The sequence below is a fragment of the Hyperoodon ampullatus genome (genome assembly GCF_949752795.1).
Source record: "Hyperoodon ampullatus genome assembly, chromosome: 20".
Taxonomy (NCBI): domain Eukaryota; kingdom Metazoa; phylum Chordata; class Mammalia; order Artiodactyla; family Ziphiidae; genus Hyperoodon; species Hyperoodon ampullatus.
The window spans coordinates 15,585,169-15,600,781 of NC_136933.1; the positions used below are offsets into that span (position 1 = coordinate 15,585,169).

General features: G+C 50.3%; 1 protein-coding gene across 1 annotated transcript in view; it reads left to right on the plus strand.

Moving 5' to 3' along the window:
* Nucleotides 1-2,560: 2,560 nt before the first annotated feature.
* PRAG1 (PEAK1 related, kinase-activating pseudokinase 1) overlaps nucleotides 2,561-15,613 on the plus strand; it is a gene marked incomplete at its 5' end in the record, with an annotated part of 45,412 nt that continues 32,359 nt past the window's right edge. The window contains 2 exons of the mRNA XM_079726473.1: nucleotides 2,561-2,890; nucleotides 5,355-7,186. Of these exons, the coding sequence (XP_079582599.1) occupies nucleotides 2,561-2,890; nucleotides 5,355-7,186 (2,162 nt within the window). The remainder of the gene's footprint in view (nucleotides 2,891-5,354; nucleotides 7,187-15,613) is intronic.

Here is a 15,613-nt window from a genome sequence, read left to right on the forward strand (position 1 = left end):
GAGAGGATCCTTTCTGGCTTGATGTAGTGATAGATTCTGTTTGCTGTGACTGAGAAACCAGTTTTAACAGGATGTGTAGTGAGTCAGCGATGGAGAGGAGCTCAGGGCTTTATTCTGTTCTCGTCTTCATTCTTTTTTCCTGAAAAACCTCTCCAGTGTCTGAGCAGTTGTGTGGTAGAAGTTGTACTCACCGTCAGAGAATTTCAGAGCTGAGGATGGGAGCGAGGAGAGTGCTCATGAACTGCTGAGGGGTTCTGGAAGCTTCCCGAACGTTGGTAATCCGGAGCCTACCAAAAGTCCCAGGGCTGGAGTGGGCCATCTGCGGCACAGGAGGGGAACCTCCGGCACCAAGCAACCATGACAAGTGTGGGTCAGTTGCCTGTTGAGCAGGAGATGAGGCGTGGCTACCCCAAGTGGCTGCTTTGTGAATCTGTAGGATGCCCCCCCCCCCCCGCCAGTCCTCAGATAGCCCAGCCCTGTGAGGAGCTTCAGGAAGGAGCCGAGCGCACACAGAACCGATTCCCAAGCTCTCTCCCTCCATCCCACCTGGGGTGTGGGAGCCTCTGCCTGCAGTAGAGAGGGGGGCCAGGAACCCCAGGAAAGGACCTTCTCCTCACCTCGGGGCAGTGGTATGGAGATTTGCCTTACTGAACACCAGAGCACCTCCTCCACTTTTTCCTCTCCCCACAATCTAGCAGCAGAGCCTAGAGCTCTCCGTGGCCTGGGATCGTAGGAGAAAGAAAAATCCTTGTTCTCCTCTGCTTGTTGAAGCTTAGTGACCTCTTCTGGGAACTTGGCAGGGAATGAACCTGCTACTCGGGTGTAGCAGGAGGAGGAGAACCCAACTTGCAATCATCTTGATGCATGAATCCTAACAACGGTCACAAACTAAAAGACAAATACTTGTCTTTTATTTCAGAGAGTTCATTTAGCTTAAAGATGATGCGGTGGGCTTCCTGGTTAACTTTGGAGGGAAAAGAGGCCAATATAGCTTCAGCGCTTGTTGAATAAGCACCCCTCTCTGTGAGTGTGGGAGACCAGAAAGAGAGCTCTTCCCACAGAGATTCTGGAATGATCTTTGGGGCTTCTGGCTCATTCCACCTGGTTAGTCCTGTTGACGGTATGGAGAGCATCAACCTCAGAGCCAGCTCTCATGGGAGGAAAGTGGAAAGCAGATCCCAGGGCCAAACCCTCCCTGTTTAATGAGAGTGTGTTCACTGTAGATTCTTCAGGACGATTTTCTCCTGAACGCTCTCCTTCTGAGGAAGTCAGTTCATTTAAGTGAGGAAAGAAGAGCCAAAGCAGCAAACAGATAATGGCGAGCAACTCAGTATAAAGAGTGAGGTGATGAGTGAGGTGATAATGAGGAGCTGCCAGCAAAGTTGGCTTCTTTTTCTAGAACCCCCGAACTCTCTGTGTCTGTGGCCGAGTCTTAGTTGAGGTCACTGCCTTTCTTTTCCCATCTGTAAAATGGGGATGACAGCTACCTGACGGATGTTATTCAGGTTAACTGGTTAAAATCTGCAACCCTTTGAGTTCCCCCTCGATGGTGAATTTACTGAGTGAATTCTGTGGTGCAAACTCTCGGCCTTCAGTTTTTACTCTCAGAGGCAACAAACTCTTTCAGCAAGCTCACTGCCTCCCCTTCAGGGACCTCGTAGGGAGAATAACTGTGATCATCTCTTCCTTCTGTTGTAGCCTAACCAGCCCTAGACCACAGGGCTGTTGTGACCATGAATCTCTCTTTCGGTTTCCCCCTGGCCCTGCAACTCTGGCTGTATTGATCTCACTGAGCCCTGGATTGAATGAGGCATACTAAGAAAGGGGGGCCGGGGAGGGCGAATTCCCAAGATGCCAGACCTCCCGACAAAGGTCCCTGGGGGGCAGGCCGGCACCCCACCTCCCCCTTCGCTCACCACTTCTGTCTCCATATCCTCCCAAGTAGGGGTTACAGTGCTGATTTCAGAGCCCAGGCCTGCCCCCCCCACACACATGGTTCTTGGTTAAAAATTGTGGCTTATCTTCCAGAAGCCACGATTTTTATCTGCTGTCCTACTTGGTAGTTCTTGTTTCTCTGGGGCAGAGTCCCAGGCTCGAGACCCCTAGCAGCAGGGAAGGCATGGGTCAGCCACAAGCTTCTCATCGCCAGCCCTGTGTGGTTTCTTCCCGTTAACTGCCCCCAAACCTCCAAGAGCTCAGGAGTTTAGGGGCCTGAAGTATCTTTTACACTCTCTACTCATGCAACAGAGCTGTGTTTAGCTTTTAGGGCTTTTCTAAGGCCACACCGCTAGAAAGGGATTAAGAGCCTCCTGACAAATGGGTGAAGGCCTCAGCATAAATAGAATATTCATCTTTACCTCTTTCTCCTCCTTCCCCCCGCTCCCCAGTCACGTCGTCAGACTCGACTTGATCATGCCCCCGTCCTCTGGCAGGGGAGATCTCTGATGAGGCAAGTGTTCTGCCTTTCCAGGAGGCCACCCTGTGAGCCCCATCCGCCTCCCCTGCGCCCACGCCAGGGAGCCAGGCGCAAGATGAACCAGCACCCCGCCCACTGCTCAAGATGCACCAGACCATCCCAGTGAACCCCGAGAGCCCGAAAATGTCTGCGTGCAGCGACTTTGTGGAGCACATCTGGAAGCCCGGGTCCTGCAAAAACTGCTTCTGCCTGCGCACCGACCACCAGCCGGCACCTGGCCGCCCCCAGCCCCGAGCCGGCAGCCTGCCCCCTCCGCCTCGCCTGCCCCCCAGGCCCGAGAGCGGCCGCCCGGAAGATGAAGGCCTGAGCAGCTCGCCCTACTCCAAGCCCACCATTGCCGTGAAGCCCACCATGATGAGCTCCGACGCCTCCGATGGGTGGACAGAGGCTGGCGTGAGTGCCGACGTTGCGCAGGTGAGGCTGACTCAGCCCCGTGGTATTTTTACGAGGCTGCTCCTGTTGTAACACCGGTGACTGGCGGGAAGCCAAGGAGGGCTGTCCCAGCAGGACTCCTGCAGGGTGGCTTCCTGTTGGCTCGCCCCAAAACTGCTCCTTCCCGACTACCGCCCCCTCTTTTCTCTCTGCCCTCCTTTCTCTCTGTCCCTTTAGGCTGAGAACCATCAATGCAGTCCCCCCAAGTTCATTTGAAGACTGTATAAGGGCACACCAGAATGAAGCTTTTTCTAAAAAGTTAAAAAAATTTTTTTTATTTAATGGATCATTTTAACTATATACAAAAGTAGCAAGAATTGCTTAACGAATCCCATGCATCCACTACCCTGCCGCATGAGCTTGAACAATCATCCACTCATGACCAGTCTTGTTCCGTCTCTACCCCTGCTCCGACTTTCCCTTCCCCACCTGGGGTTTTAAAGCAAACCCCACATACTGCATCATGTCAGTACCTCTTTAAAAAATAAAGTCTTTATACAAAATATCATTATCACACTGAAAAATGTCAGCAGTAATTCCGTAATGTCATCCAATTCCCAGACAGTGTTCATATTTCCAATTTGGAAGCTTGGGTTTTTCCAGCTTTGATCTAGGATTACTAAAGACAATTACATCCTTAGAGATTAGACCATTCTGCTCACCCCCAGGTGACCCTGACCAAGGTGTAATTATTTAAAGGGCACATGGAGCCTGCTGCCTCTAGACATGTCTTCTGGGAATCTGCATTTCTGGGGCATATTCTAAAAACTTAACTAGTTTTCCTTAAAATATCATAGTGAGTGGGTCAGGAAGGGTGTGTGAGCGTGTGTGAAAGCAGAGGTCAGTTTTAAATCAAGGGAGGCTTGACTAAGGTGAGCCATCTCCTGGGGCTGCATTCAGCTTCCTGTCCCCTTCAAAGCTGCTCCATTTTGCAGAAGCTGGTTACACCCATTCCCCAGGCCTTTCTCGATACCTTTGACCTTCACAGATGAAAACCAGGGACTCTTTCTGTTCTGAATCACCTTGGAAAGGAGCCAGAGGCCGACCCTGCCTTGAGGCTGCTTTAAAAGTGGGGACTAAAAAAAAAAAAAAAACCTCTCTTTGGGCTTCCTTGGTGGTGCACTGGTTGGGAGTCCGCCTGCCGATGCAGGGGACACGGATTCGTGCCCCAGTCCGGGAGGATCCTACGTGCCGCGGAGCGGCTGGGCCCGTGAGCCATGGCCCCTGAGCCTGCGCGTCCGGAGCCTGTGCTCCGCAACGGGAGAGGCCACAACAGTGAGAGGCCTGCGTACCGCAAAAAAAAAAAAAAAAAGTGGGGATGAGGAGACTAGAGGGGAAGGAGGAGGGGACAGTGATTTCAGTGATGGGAATGACCACCCCACATCGCTGTCTCTAGCTCGACTAGTCCAGCCACTTATGCAACCTCGGCTGAGGTCACTGCCTGTAACTGGGAGAAAGAGCACGGCTCAGAGCGAAGCAAGGGAGCTGGGACCCAGCTCGGAAACCGGCCCTCACCCTGCTGCCCTCTGACCCCACCACCCACCCAAAGTGTTTTTTTTTTTTCTTTTTTTTTTTTTTGCAGTACGCGGCCTCTCACTGTTGTGGCCTCTCCCGTTGCGGAGCACAGACTCCGGACGCACAGTCTCAGCAGCCATGGCTCACGGGCCTAGCCGCTCCACGGCACGCGGGATCCTCCCGGACCGGGGCACGAACCCGTGTCCCCTGCATCGGCAGGCGGACTCTTTTTTTTTGTTGTTGTTGTTGTTGTCGTACGCGGGCCTCTCACTGTTGTGGCCTCTCCCGTTGCGGAGCACAGGCTCTGGACGCGCAGGCTCAGCTGCCATGGCTCACGGGCCCAGCTGCTCCGCGGCATGTGGGATCTTCCCGGACCGGGGCACGAACCGGTGTCCCCTGCATCAGCAGGCGGACTCCCAACCACTGCGCCACCAGGGAAGCCCGGCAGGCGGACGCTTAACCACTGCGCCACCAGGGAAGCCCCCCAAAGTGTTTTTAAAAGCTTTATGACTTTGTTTTCTTTGTGCTGTGACACTGTTATCAAAACACTAATGAACACAAAGCAAAAATTAAACAAAACCTCAAACTCTATTTCGAAGCCCTTGGGAGAACTTATCTCGTCCAGCAGTTTCGAGGGAGAAGGCAAAACGTTCTTCTTTGACGTTTTTTCCCCTCTACCTCACAGACCTAAGCCAAAAGAATTACAGATGGGGGTGAGGAGTGCAGTGTACGGGAAGCCCCGTGGCTCCACGGGGCCCCAGCGATGACGAGAAGGCTGTGGGGAGGTCAGAGGGTAGGCGCGCTAGCCGCCTGCTTCACGGTGGCTTGGAAGACAGTTTACAGTGTCATGGCCCTGCCCTCTCACTTTCTCTCTCTTCCTTTTTTCTCTGACAAGGTCTAATGTAAGTCTTTTAACCTTGGGGCTGTGTAGGTCATCTGGAGACGAGCCCCCGGCAAGCTCCCCCTCCCGAAGCAGGAAGATGTGCCAGTGGTTTACCTGGGCAGCTTCCGAGGCGTCCAGAAGCCTGCTGGGCCCTTGGCCCCGGCAGACGGGGGGCACCCTCGCTGCCCCCCTGCCTATGCCATGGTCGGCCTGCACAGCCTAGAGCCCCGGGGGGAACGGAGTGTCGCCTTCCACCCAGTGAGCTTCCCCGATGAGAAGCTTGGACGAGAAGATAAACCCACGATTCCCTACCAAGAGCTGACCTCCCCTCAGGAGAGCTTCCGCCAGAAACTGGCTGCCTTTGCTGAGATGACCTCTGGCTGCCACAAGGGCCCCAGGCCCTATCCCTCTGCACAGCCCCTGCGGGAATCCCTGCCCTCGGAGGATGACAGCGACCAAAGGTGCTCGCCCTCAGGGGACAGCGAAGGGGGAGAATACTGCTCCATCCTGGACTGCTGCCCTGGGAGCCCAGGTGGTCAGGACGCCTCACAGGCCGAGGACTCCGGGCGCAGACAGGGCTGCAGGGACTGCTCGCCGGCCTGCTGGGAGCAGGGGATGTGCGCGAAGCCAACCGAGGAGGAGAGGCGGGCTTTGAGCTTCCCCAGGGAGTGCCGCAGCCAGGGCCCGACAGAGAACCCACCCCGCCTGGGCCCCAAGAAGCAGTCCCTCACCTCAGAGGCCGCCAGCTCCTCGGATGGCCTCTCCTGCGGGAGTGCCAGTAGCCGCGCCAGCAGCCCCTTGGTCCCCCAGCACGAGAGCGATTCCTGCTCCCTTATGAAGGCACCTGGGCCGGGGAAGCAGCAGGACTCTGGCTGCCACGGGGTGGCCTCCAGCAGGTGCCTGGGGCTGACTGGGGAGCCCCAGGCCCCAGCCCACCCCGGGGAGACTGCACAGCCTGAACCCATCTATGCTGAGAGCACCAAGAGGAAGAAGGCTATTCCAGTGCCTTCCAGGCCACAGGCCAAGGCAGAACAGGCGGCAGCTGCCCAGGGCCAGGGCCAGGTGAGGATGGCTAACACCTGGGCTCAGAAAACAGCGTCTGGCTGGAGCCAGGACAGGGAAGGCCCAGAGGTGGCCCCCCAGGTGGCGGCCACCATCACAGTCATGGCGGCCCACCCAGAAGAAGACCACCGGACAATCTACCTGAGCAGCCCCGACTCCTCGGTGGGGGTGCAGTGGCCTCGCGGGCCCCTGAGCCAGGCCCCTGAGGCAGGCGAAGGAGAGCCTTCGGCTGGGCAGGGGCTCAGCTCTAGGGAGAGCCGCCATCATGGTGCCAGTGAGAGCACGCCCAAGGGGAGGCCTGCCATCCCTCCCAAGCTGTCCAAGAGTAGCCCCGGAGGGTCCCCGGTGTCCCCATTGGCCTCCCCCCAGTCCAACCTCAGCGAAGGCAACTCAGGTGTCACTGGGCCCCAGCCTCCATCCAGGGGCCCCGCTGACCCTGCTTCCTCCTGCCGGGCCAACGGTGTCCCTGCCAGCGACTCTGCCAGGGGCCCTCCGCCCGCCACTGCCACGTCAGCCTTGGACCAGAGGCGGCCCCGGTACCAGACCGGTGCCTGGAGCCGCCAGTGCCGGATAGAGGAAGAGGAGGAGGTGGAGCAGGACTTTCTGAGCCAAAGCTGGGGGAGAGAGGGGGACAGTGGCCCCGCGGACCCATGCAATTCCTCCACCTGCCACCGCCCCCGCCCCACAGACGGCTCCTCTGGGCAGAAGAGCAAAGCCGGGACCGGGATGAGCAAATCAGCCTCGTTTGCCTTTGAGTTCCCCAAGGACAAAAGTGGAATCGAGGCATTCTCGCCTCCCCCGCCGCCTCCGAAGTCACGGTGAGTACAGTTGTGTGTGTGCGCGCGACTCCGGGGCTCATCTGGCAGGACCGAGGCCTCTTCCAGAAACCTTGGTCTTTGCCACCTGTACCGAAGCCATCAGGCCCAGGCTCAGAGTCCTAACTCCAGGCACCAGTGTCGGCCCAAAGGCCCTTGTGCCTTTGTGTAAATTTCTGTGACTTGGTGCTCAGCTCACAAACCTACAAGCAGTGCCCTGCTTGGGATTGGCTATTCGGAAGGCATCTTTCCAAGAAGCACTGCCAAGCTGTCGCTCTCTCCTGGTGCCCGTCCTCTTATAATCTGGTACTCTTTTTTTCTCTCCATCCCTCTGAAGTGTCTTCAGCAGGCTTTTCCCCCCAAATCCTGAAATTCCCCGTTTATTTAAACATGGAAAAGAAGGCTCCAGGAGGCTATGCTACAGAATCTCAAGAGGCAAAGAGATGGGGAGGCCAAGGAGCAAGGGCTCCTAAATTGTGACCCTGATGGCCATTAGGCTTTGGAGCCAAAAGCAGAATAGTAGGAGGTGCTGCACATGGTTTGGAACCCTCAGATGTGGGCTTTTAAAGAAAAAAATATATATATAGTTTCATGGTAGCAGGCTGAAACTCAAAGCTTTCTCCACTGCTTCACTGCTCTCAAAGGCCCGAGTTTAAAGTCCAGTTTAAAGTCCCTCTCAAAGGCCCGAGAAAAATAAATGCCTTTTTTTTTTTTTTTTTTTTTTTTTTTTTTTTGCTGTACGCGGGCCTCTCACTGCTGTGGCCTCTCCCGTTGCGGAGCACAGGCTCCGGACACACAGGCTCCGCGGCCATGGCTCGCGGGCCCAGCCGCTCCGCGGCATGTGGGATCTTCCGGGATCGGGGCACGAACCCGTGTCCCCTGCATCGGCAGGCGGACTCTCAACCACTGCGCCACCAGGGAAGCCCCTAAATGCCTTTTTTAAGGTATTGAGTTGTGCATGGAATTCAAATTCTGGGGGGTGAAAATGGCTCTCTATTAGAGCAGAACTGATTCCTATCAGAGAAAGGAACAACCTGCTGCTTTTCAAAAGCTGACAGCCTTTCCGAACAGACTTTTCTTCAGTCGGGTCATCTCTGCTGGTTTTGTTTTAGCTCAAGTGCCTCCAGGTTGATGTCAGAAGCGGGGAACTGACCGCAGGGGGAAGCGGCTGTGACACTTGACTTTGAACATCAAAGCATCACGGGCTGTGATGCGTCCTAGCATGGGCTTTTTCTGGGACCACTACTTTGTTCTGGTATTGAGTTGGGCACCTGCTATGCGGAGTAGACAGCCATCCTCCAGATCCTCGGGTGACCGCAGACTCTTGGGCTACAGTTTTCACTCCCTAAATGAATGAGGCAGCTCAGAAGAGCTCCCATTTATATGGCACTTACTATGGGCCAGGCAGGGAGCTAAGAGACTTAGACATATTAACTCATCTGATGCTCAGAACAGCTCTAGGAAGTAGGAATTACCATCTACAGATGACGAAACAGAGATAGGAAGAGCTGAGTAACCTGCCAAGGTCACACGGCCATACTTGGCAGTCTGCTTCTAAAGTCTGTGCTTCTAAACACCTAGGGCACATCAGCCGGCTTAGGGAGCAGGCAGGGCATGCGAGTAAAACGTGGGCATTGTATCTGTCTGCCTCAGGCCTGGGAAGGTTGGTGGAAAGCACTGGCTTTGGAGTCAGAAAATCGAGTTCATGCTGTGCCTGTCTCACCTACAGGTTAAGTGATCTTACGCAAGCCACTCGCTGTGAACGAGCCTCCAAGTTATTGTCCAAAATGGGCTAATAACAACAATACATTTGTAGCACCTGTTGTTGAAAGGCTCAAGTGAGATGAGCAGAATCCAATGCAGAGATTAGTTATGTAGGCAAAAGCCGCCCCAAGCTGTCGACAGTGGCAGGGACACACACACCCTGTAGGAGTGGGCCTGGCCCGATCCCAGGAACACCACCTGAGCCTTGGGGAAGGAACTAAAACTTTCTCGGGTGAGAATCATAATGTTTGGAGAAACCCCGGTCACCCATTGTAACAATGTGACTCAGGTAGAATGTTCGTTAGCATCTGGGTTGATTGAGATCAAGTTTGGGGGCCAGTTTGTTATGACAAAACCACTGGATTATATACAACTTAAACCAGGTGGGAATCTCAGAGGTTCTAGGTGCCACCTCTTAAAAAAAAGTTTTTATTTTCAGAACTTTGGGGAGAAAAATCTAGGAAATAAAATTAGCGTAAGGGAACACAGAAAAAAGAAAAGAGCATCTGGTACCATTTAAAATAAATCAAACTAGTATATATATATTCATTTGAGGAAGATTTTTCAAGCATTACCAACATTCTCTTTTGAATCATCACATCTCTCCCATGAGGAGATAAGAGGGCAGGCTCAGGACCATAAATTGACTTTTATTTCTGGAACTCGGTACTGCACGTACTGAATTCCTTTGAGGAGGGTGTCAGGAACCCACAGCCTTCAAACCTAGCCGCGTGATGGCACATCAGAGTATTGATGAGAATGAAGCCCACAGTTGATCCAGTACCGATACCAGCACCACATTGGTGACTATTGCAGGCTGATGTCAGTTTTCCAAGATGGAAAAATGCTGGAAGGTCTTTGAGTGACATCCCAGGTTAACTTAATTTCTTCACATGGATCATCTGTTCAGTGGGTCCTGTTTCTAAGGATCAAGCTCACCTGTGAACAAAGATAACAGCTGTCACGATGTGTACTGTGTGCACTCACAGCTCTAGGGAAGGGGGCTGCTGCATGCAAGGCGGTGTTATCTTTACTAATGCTTACTTAAGCAGATCCACCTGCTTTCTTGGGCCATTATGGAAGAACAAAGAATCATTTGCTGACTTTCCTACGGTCCTGTTTTACAAAACTGACTCACTTGGAGGGAAAAAAAAATAGATGCTGAGAGTGGCTTGGCTTTCCTGTGGTCTTGTTTTGAATGGTTGGCAGTAGCTTATCTGTCTGTTTTGAGATATCATCCTCTGTAAACTCCCATTAGGGTTCCTGAGGAAACCCTTGCTGCAATGCCATGTAGGACGAAGGCTCTCAATACTCATTTAGTGCCTGAAAGCCATTTAGAGGTGTTTAAGTATATGCCCAGCCCTCCTCCCGGGCAGGTAAGGGTCCTGGGTCCTTCTTTACCTGCTGCTGCCAAGGCAACCTCCTACCTGTACAAGCTCACACCTACTCAGACTGACTGACCCCACTGAGTCTGGGTCACCCCTGCTCCAATGTAGAGCAGAGTTGGAAGGTGAGGGTCAACAAATACTGCTGGTTAGAAAATGAAAACCTGCAGGAAGGAAGTGTGGACTTCTTAGTTTAAATGTCACGTTCAAGACTTAAGGCAGTTTAATGAGAGCAGCCAGTGCCTGGGGGAGTAATTAAGATGCGAAAAAATCAAATTTATTTCTGCCTTTTATTTCCTTGTGGATGCAAACTGCGTTTTAAATGACTTATGGCTTTTGAGTGACAAGGTCAGTTGAGGGAAAATCATCTGATTAGTGCAGAACAGGCATTTCACAAAGAAACCCCAAATTAGGCTGGTAGACCTGAACTCAGAGGTGGAATTAGAGGACAACAGGTGACTGAGAAATAAGACAGGTTTATAGGGTTTTAGTTTCCAAATGGTCTGGCCCCAGGTGAGACTAATCAAAAGAAAGAAATGGGGCTTCCCTGGTGGCGCACTGGTTGAGAGTCCGCCTGCCGATGCAGGGGACGCGGGTTCGTGCCCCGGTCCGGGAAGATCCCACATGCCGCGGAGCGGCTGGGCCCGTGAGCCATGGCCGCTGAGCCTGCGCGTCCGGAGCCTGTGCTCCGCAACGGGAGAGGCCACGGCAGTGAGAGGCCCGCGTACCGCAAAAAAAATAAATAAATAAACTTTTCCCCAAGAAAGCCGGGGATGACTTTGTTTTAAAGTTATCACTCATGCTTATTGTAATTTTAACCCAATAGTACTAAGTTCTCCTCCTCCTCTGCAGGGATTCTGGGGGCAGAGACTGAGTCTGTCCTGGACTTCCGTTCATTCCTAATTCCCCTCCCTCCCTCCCTCCCACATGGCTTCTCAGCAGACAGGTGGTGATGGTGTCAAAGATGGAGGTCTTTTCTGCACACAGAAGTGGCCACGTTGCTATCCAGAGGAACCAAAACAACTTCATTGTGTGGTCTCTCAATCACATCATCTCTTAGCATGACCTTGAGGATGGGAGTCAGATGAGTGAGATGGGTCATTGTCTCCAGACCCCATATCCAATCTGATGAAACCTCCAAATGCTTTATTCTTGAAGCACTTTCTACTGTAGTGGATTACAATGGGATGCGAACAATTTACTAAGAAATCCCACAGTCTTCATGTACAACAGGTTTTTCTGGGTGGCATTCTGAAGATGACAGTTTGTATTAGAAAGCACTGTATGTGCTTCAAGAATCTTCTCTATGTTTAGCCTTTTTGACAACACTGAAATAAGTCAGCTGGAGGTCGAGTCGGTCCAGGGGAGACTGAATACTGGGCATACTTCAGGGAGAGAAATTGCCCTCCACACGCCCCCCACAACACACACACAGGGTTTGGCAAACAGAACAAAGCACATGTATCAACAATACAAGTTTATATCCTGCTCCATGCCAGAGGGAAATTACTAGCTGGCCTCTTCCCATGAGTTTGTGGGTAGAACCTGACATGGGACATCTAGTGATGCTGAAGCAGGGAGAAATCAAATTGATTCCCATCTTTCTATTCTGTAATTTTTTTAAAAAATCACTGATTTTCATATATATGAAATGTTTACAATATTCTCTCCATTTTTGAGCAGGCATCCATGGTGAAGGTTAGGGATTAGAGACTCTTTATTTTATTCATCAGATATCTACTAATTGCCTACTTTCTGTTACACTTTGTGCAAGGTGCTAAAAAGCCAGTGACTGGGGTTCTGCCCCTTAAGGCCCCTGAGGGTTGAGTTGGTATGAATTAAATCAGCAGATGTGCAAAATGACCATGAAAGGTTCACTCCTGCTTTGATTGCTTTTGATGACACTGTTTACCAGAGCATCTGGATTCTCACCAGATTCCTTGTTCTATTCAGTAAGGCCAAGGTAAGCTCAGCTTGGTGTCCAGGAGTAATGAAAAAATAGTCCTTCCTTTAAGGTCTTTTGACCTGATACAAGATCACACATAGTATAGCATATACATAACCATTTCTTTAAAAAAAAAAAATCCAGATGCTCCTTGAAGGTGAAAAGCATGCTTAACCATCTGTAATTCCAAAATATCCTGTTTGATGCCTGGCACGTGTAGATGCTCAAGAAATTTTTATTCAATAAACAGTAGTAGGCAGAGGCCATACCCTGTTTATTTCATTATGGCCAAAAGCACCTAACTTTATGTTTTGCACATGAAGAAATATTGAAAAAGGAACAAGTAGCATCATTAAATACTTGTATCAAAGTATCTTTCTGATACCCAGGTTTCGGATTGCCCCGGCGCTCTTTTCTTGCCTCTGTTTTGGCAGTTAACGCAGTGTCTTGAACGAAACTGGATTCATATTCATATCTCTCTGAAAGTTTGTAAACTCTTGGGAGTACAGGAACCATGTTTTATACATTTTTCTTTGACTTTCCCATAGGATACCTTGGGACATAGTAGGTATTCAATAAAGGATTATTGAATTAGGGGAAAAAAAGGCCAGAGGGAACTGCAGATCTTGGCCTTATTTTTCACTGGACACCCCATTATAATTCTGTGGCCAGCCTTGCTCAATAGAACATTGTCACCCTGAGTTAAAGAAACTGAAGTTAATAATTATTAATGCTTCAAGGTGGGCAAACACCATGAGGGCACAAAGCATCCTTTCATGGATTAATTACTCTCCAATGATTGTACATTTGCTCTTTTTTTTGTTTGTTTTTTTTAAAGCTGAGCAGGTGTGTGGAGCCCAGCCCTCTCTTGCCACAAGAATGTTCCTTTCAAGCAGTAATCACCTAAGGACTTTTTTCCCCACCCATGAATTGCAAGGAATTCTAGGGTGTGGTTTAATTTCTCTGAGAATAGATTTTCCATGCTTTCCGAGCTGGGTTGGGAAACACAAGCATGGCCCGTATGATCAAGCGCCCTCTGCCCATCAAGGATCAAAGGCACTTTGTTCCTAGAATAGCCAGCCTGCCTTTGAGGTGTGGAACTCACCAACTGGTGAGAAATTTTCTCTATTCGTAGTGCAAGAAATTTGTTGTTTGGTGATCATGAAAAGACTTGGGTTTCCCTCTATCAGGGTAGATAGACCAACTACAAAGAATCTTCAGCAGCCATTTCTGCAGCTAATACTTTTCAGAGTTTAAGACCAGAGTCTTCATCCTCTGTGCTAAAATCGCTCATTATTTCTTTCTATTGGCTTTTGGGCAGATCCCTAAAAATGCTAGGTATTAAGGGTGTTCGTGCAGTTCCCATACAGCTCTGTAAAATCCCCTGCTTCCACTAGCTTTTGTCTGATGCCCTGGACAGTTTATTCTCTGTACTTTTTTAACAGGCAGACTTATATAAACAAGTGTTCTCCGCTTCGGGCAAAGGGGAAGTTTCAGATTAAAGACTACTTTAAAAAAATCCTTCCCTTTTTACTCAGATATTTCACTCTCCAGTTAATTTTAGTATCTGTCACTATCAAATGATCCCCCTGACTTCCTGTCAGTTTGGTTTTTAGCCATTTCGTGCCCATTTATGCACGTGCTATAAAAACTTTTCCTAGAGTTTAAAACTTGTGTTTTAGGCCTATAATTGGCGGTGTGTGCACCGTATGTCCCTGAGTTGTAGAAACCCTCCAGAATGGCTCCTGACTTCAGGAGCTCTGTAGACAGTCAAAATGAGTGAAAATCCAGCCACCTTGGATAAAAACAAGAGTAGTTGAGATAAATTGATACATTAATTAGTAACAAGACCTTGAAGATCAGGAAGAAAGGGAAGAAGAGTCCTTGGAATTTTAAAATCAGTCGTAGTGAGGAGGTCACTTAAAATAATCCTTATGGGCTTCCCTGGTGGCACAGTGGTTGAGAGTCCGCCTGCTGATGTAGGGGACATGGGTTTGTGCCCCGGTCCGGGAAGATCCCACATGCCGCGGAGCGGCTGGACCCGTGAGCCATGGCCACTGAGCCTGCGCGTCCGGAGCCTGTACTCCGCAACGGGAGAGGCCACAACAGCGAGAGGCCCGCGTACCGCAAAAAAAAATAATAATAATAATAATAATAATCCTTATGAATGTGTGCAGATCAAAAGGAGGGTTTTGTGACTGCATATTCTTGCACCACAAGTTAGGTTGCATCCTCCACACCAGCTGCAATCAGTTGGAGTACCAGTCTGGAGCTCCTAATGGAAAACAGTGAGGCCACGTGCCCACCCTGCAGGAGAGCTTGCCATCGTCCATCAGTACTGTCTGCAGGTTATACGAGGGGGGAGTGCAGACATGTGTGCCAGCTGCTTGCCAATCCAGCTTCAGAACCTAAAGTTTACCATTGGTGATGCAAAGTCATTGGTGGTCAATAACTGTTTCGTATACTAAATTTAAAAGTTCATACCTGGGAGGGGTGTGTGGTCTGTCCAGCCCACATGGCCCAAAGCAAAGAGTTTGCAGAAGATGGTTTTCCTCTCTGATTACAGCCTCAATTTCAGACTATTGTGCCAAAATGTTTGGTTTTCTCTTAATCAGTGACTGTGAATATTCTGTGAAGTTTAATGATTGATTATGAATATTCCATGCATTTTGGGAAGTCTGTATTTTAGTAAACAACGGTTACCGTTAAGTCTAGTATCCAATATTTAAAGTATTATTTCTCCTTATAGACCTTAAATTTACATTTTCGGTCCTTAAATCTCGTTAAACAATGAATTTTCACTTAGCCTCACCCTCTTTGACTCACAGCACTGACTTTCTGTGTCCCAGATTGAGGTGTAAGGGGGTCGGGTTAGGAGGTATGTCAGAATCTTTTGGAGGAATAGTTTGAAATTGGAAATTAAATATTATAATATAAATTTAAATTTTTGAAATTGAAAACAAATTATTGTTTTCATAATTAATGTTACATATAATTTTTCCAAGTTTTTTTGACTGGTGGTAAGTTAGGCCATCTTTTTTTTTTAATATAAATTTCTTTCTTTTATTTATTTCTTTTTGGCTGCGTTGGGTCTTCGTTGCTGTGCATGGGCTTCTCCCTAGTTGCAGTGAGTGGGGGCTACTCTTCATTGCGGTGGCTTCTCTTGTTGCAGAGCACGGGCTCTAGGCGCGTGGGCTTCAGTAGTTGTGGCATGCGGGCTCAGTAGCTGTGGCTCGCGGGCTCTAGAATGCAGGCTCAGTAGTTGTGGTGCACGGGCTTAGCTGCTCCGTGGCATGTGGGGTCTTCCCGGACCAGGGCTCGAACCCGTGTCCCTGC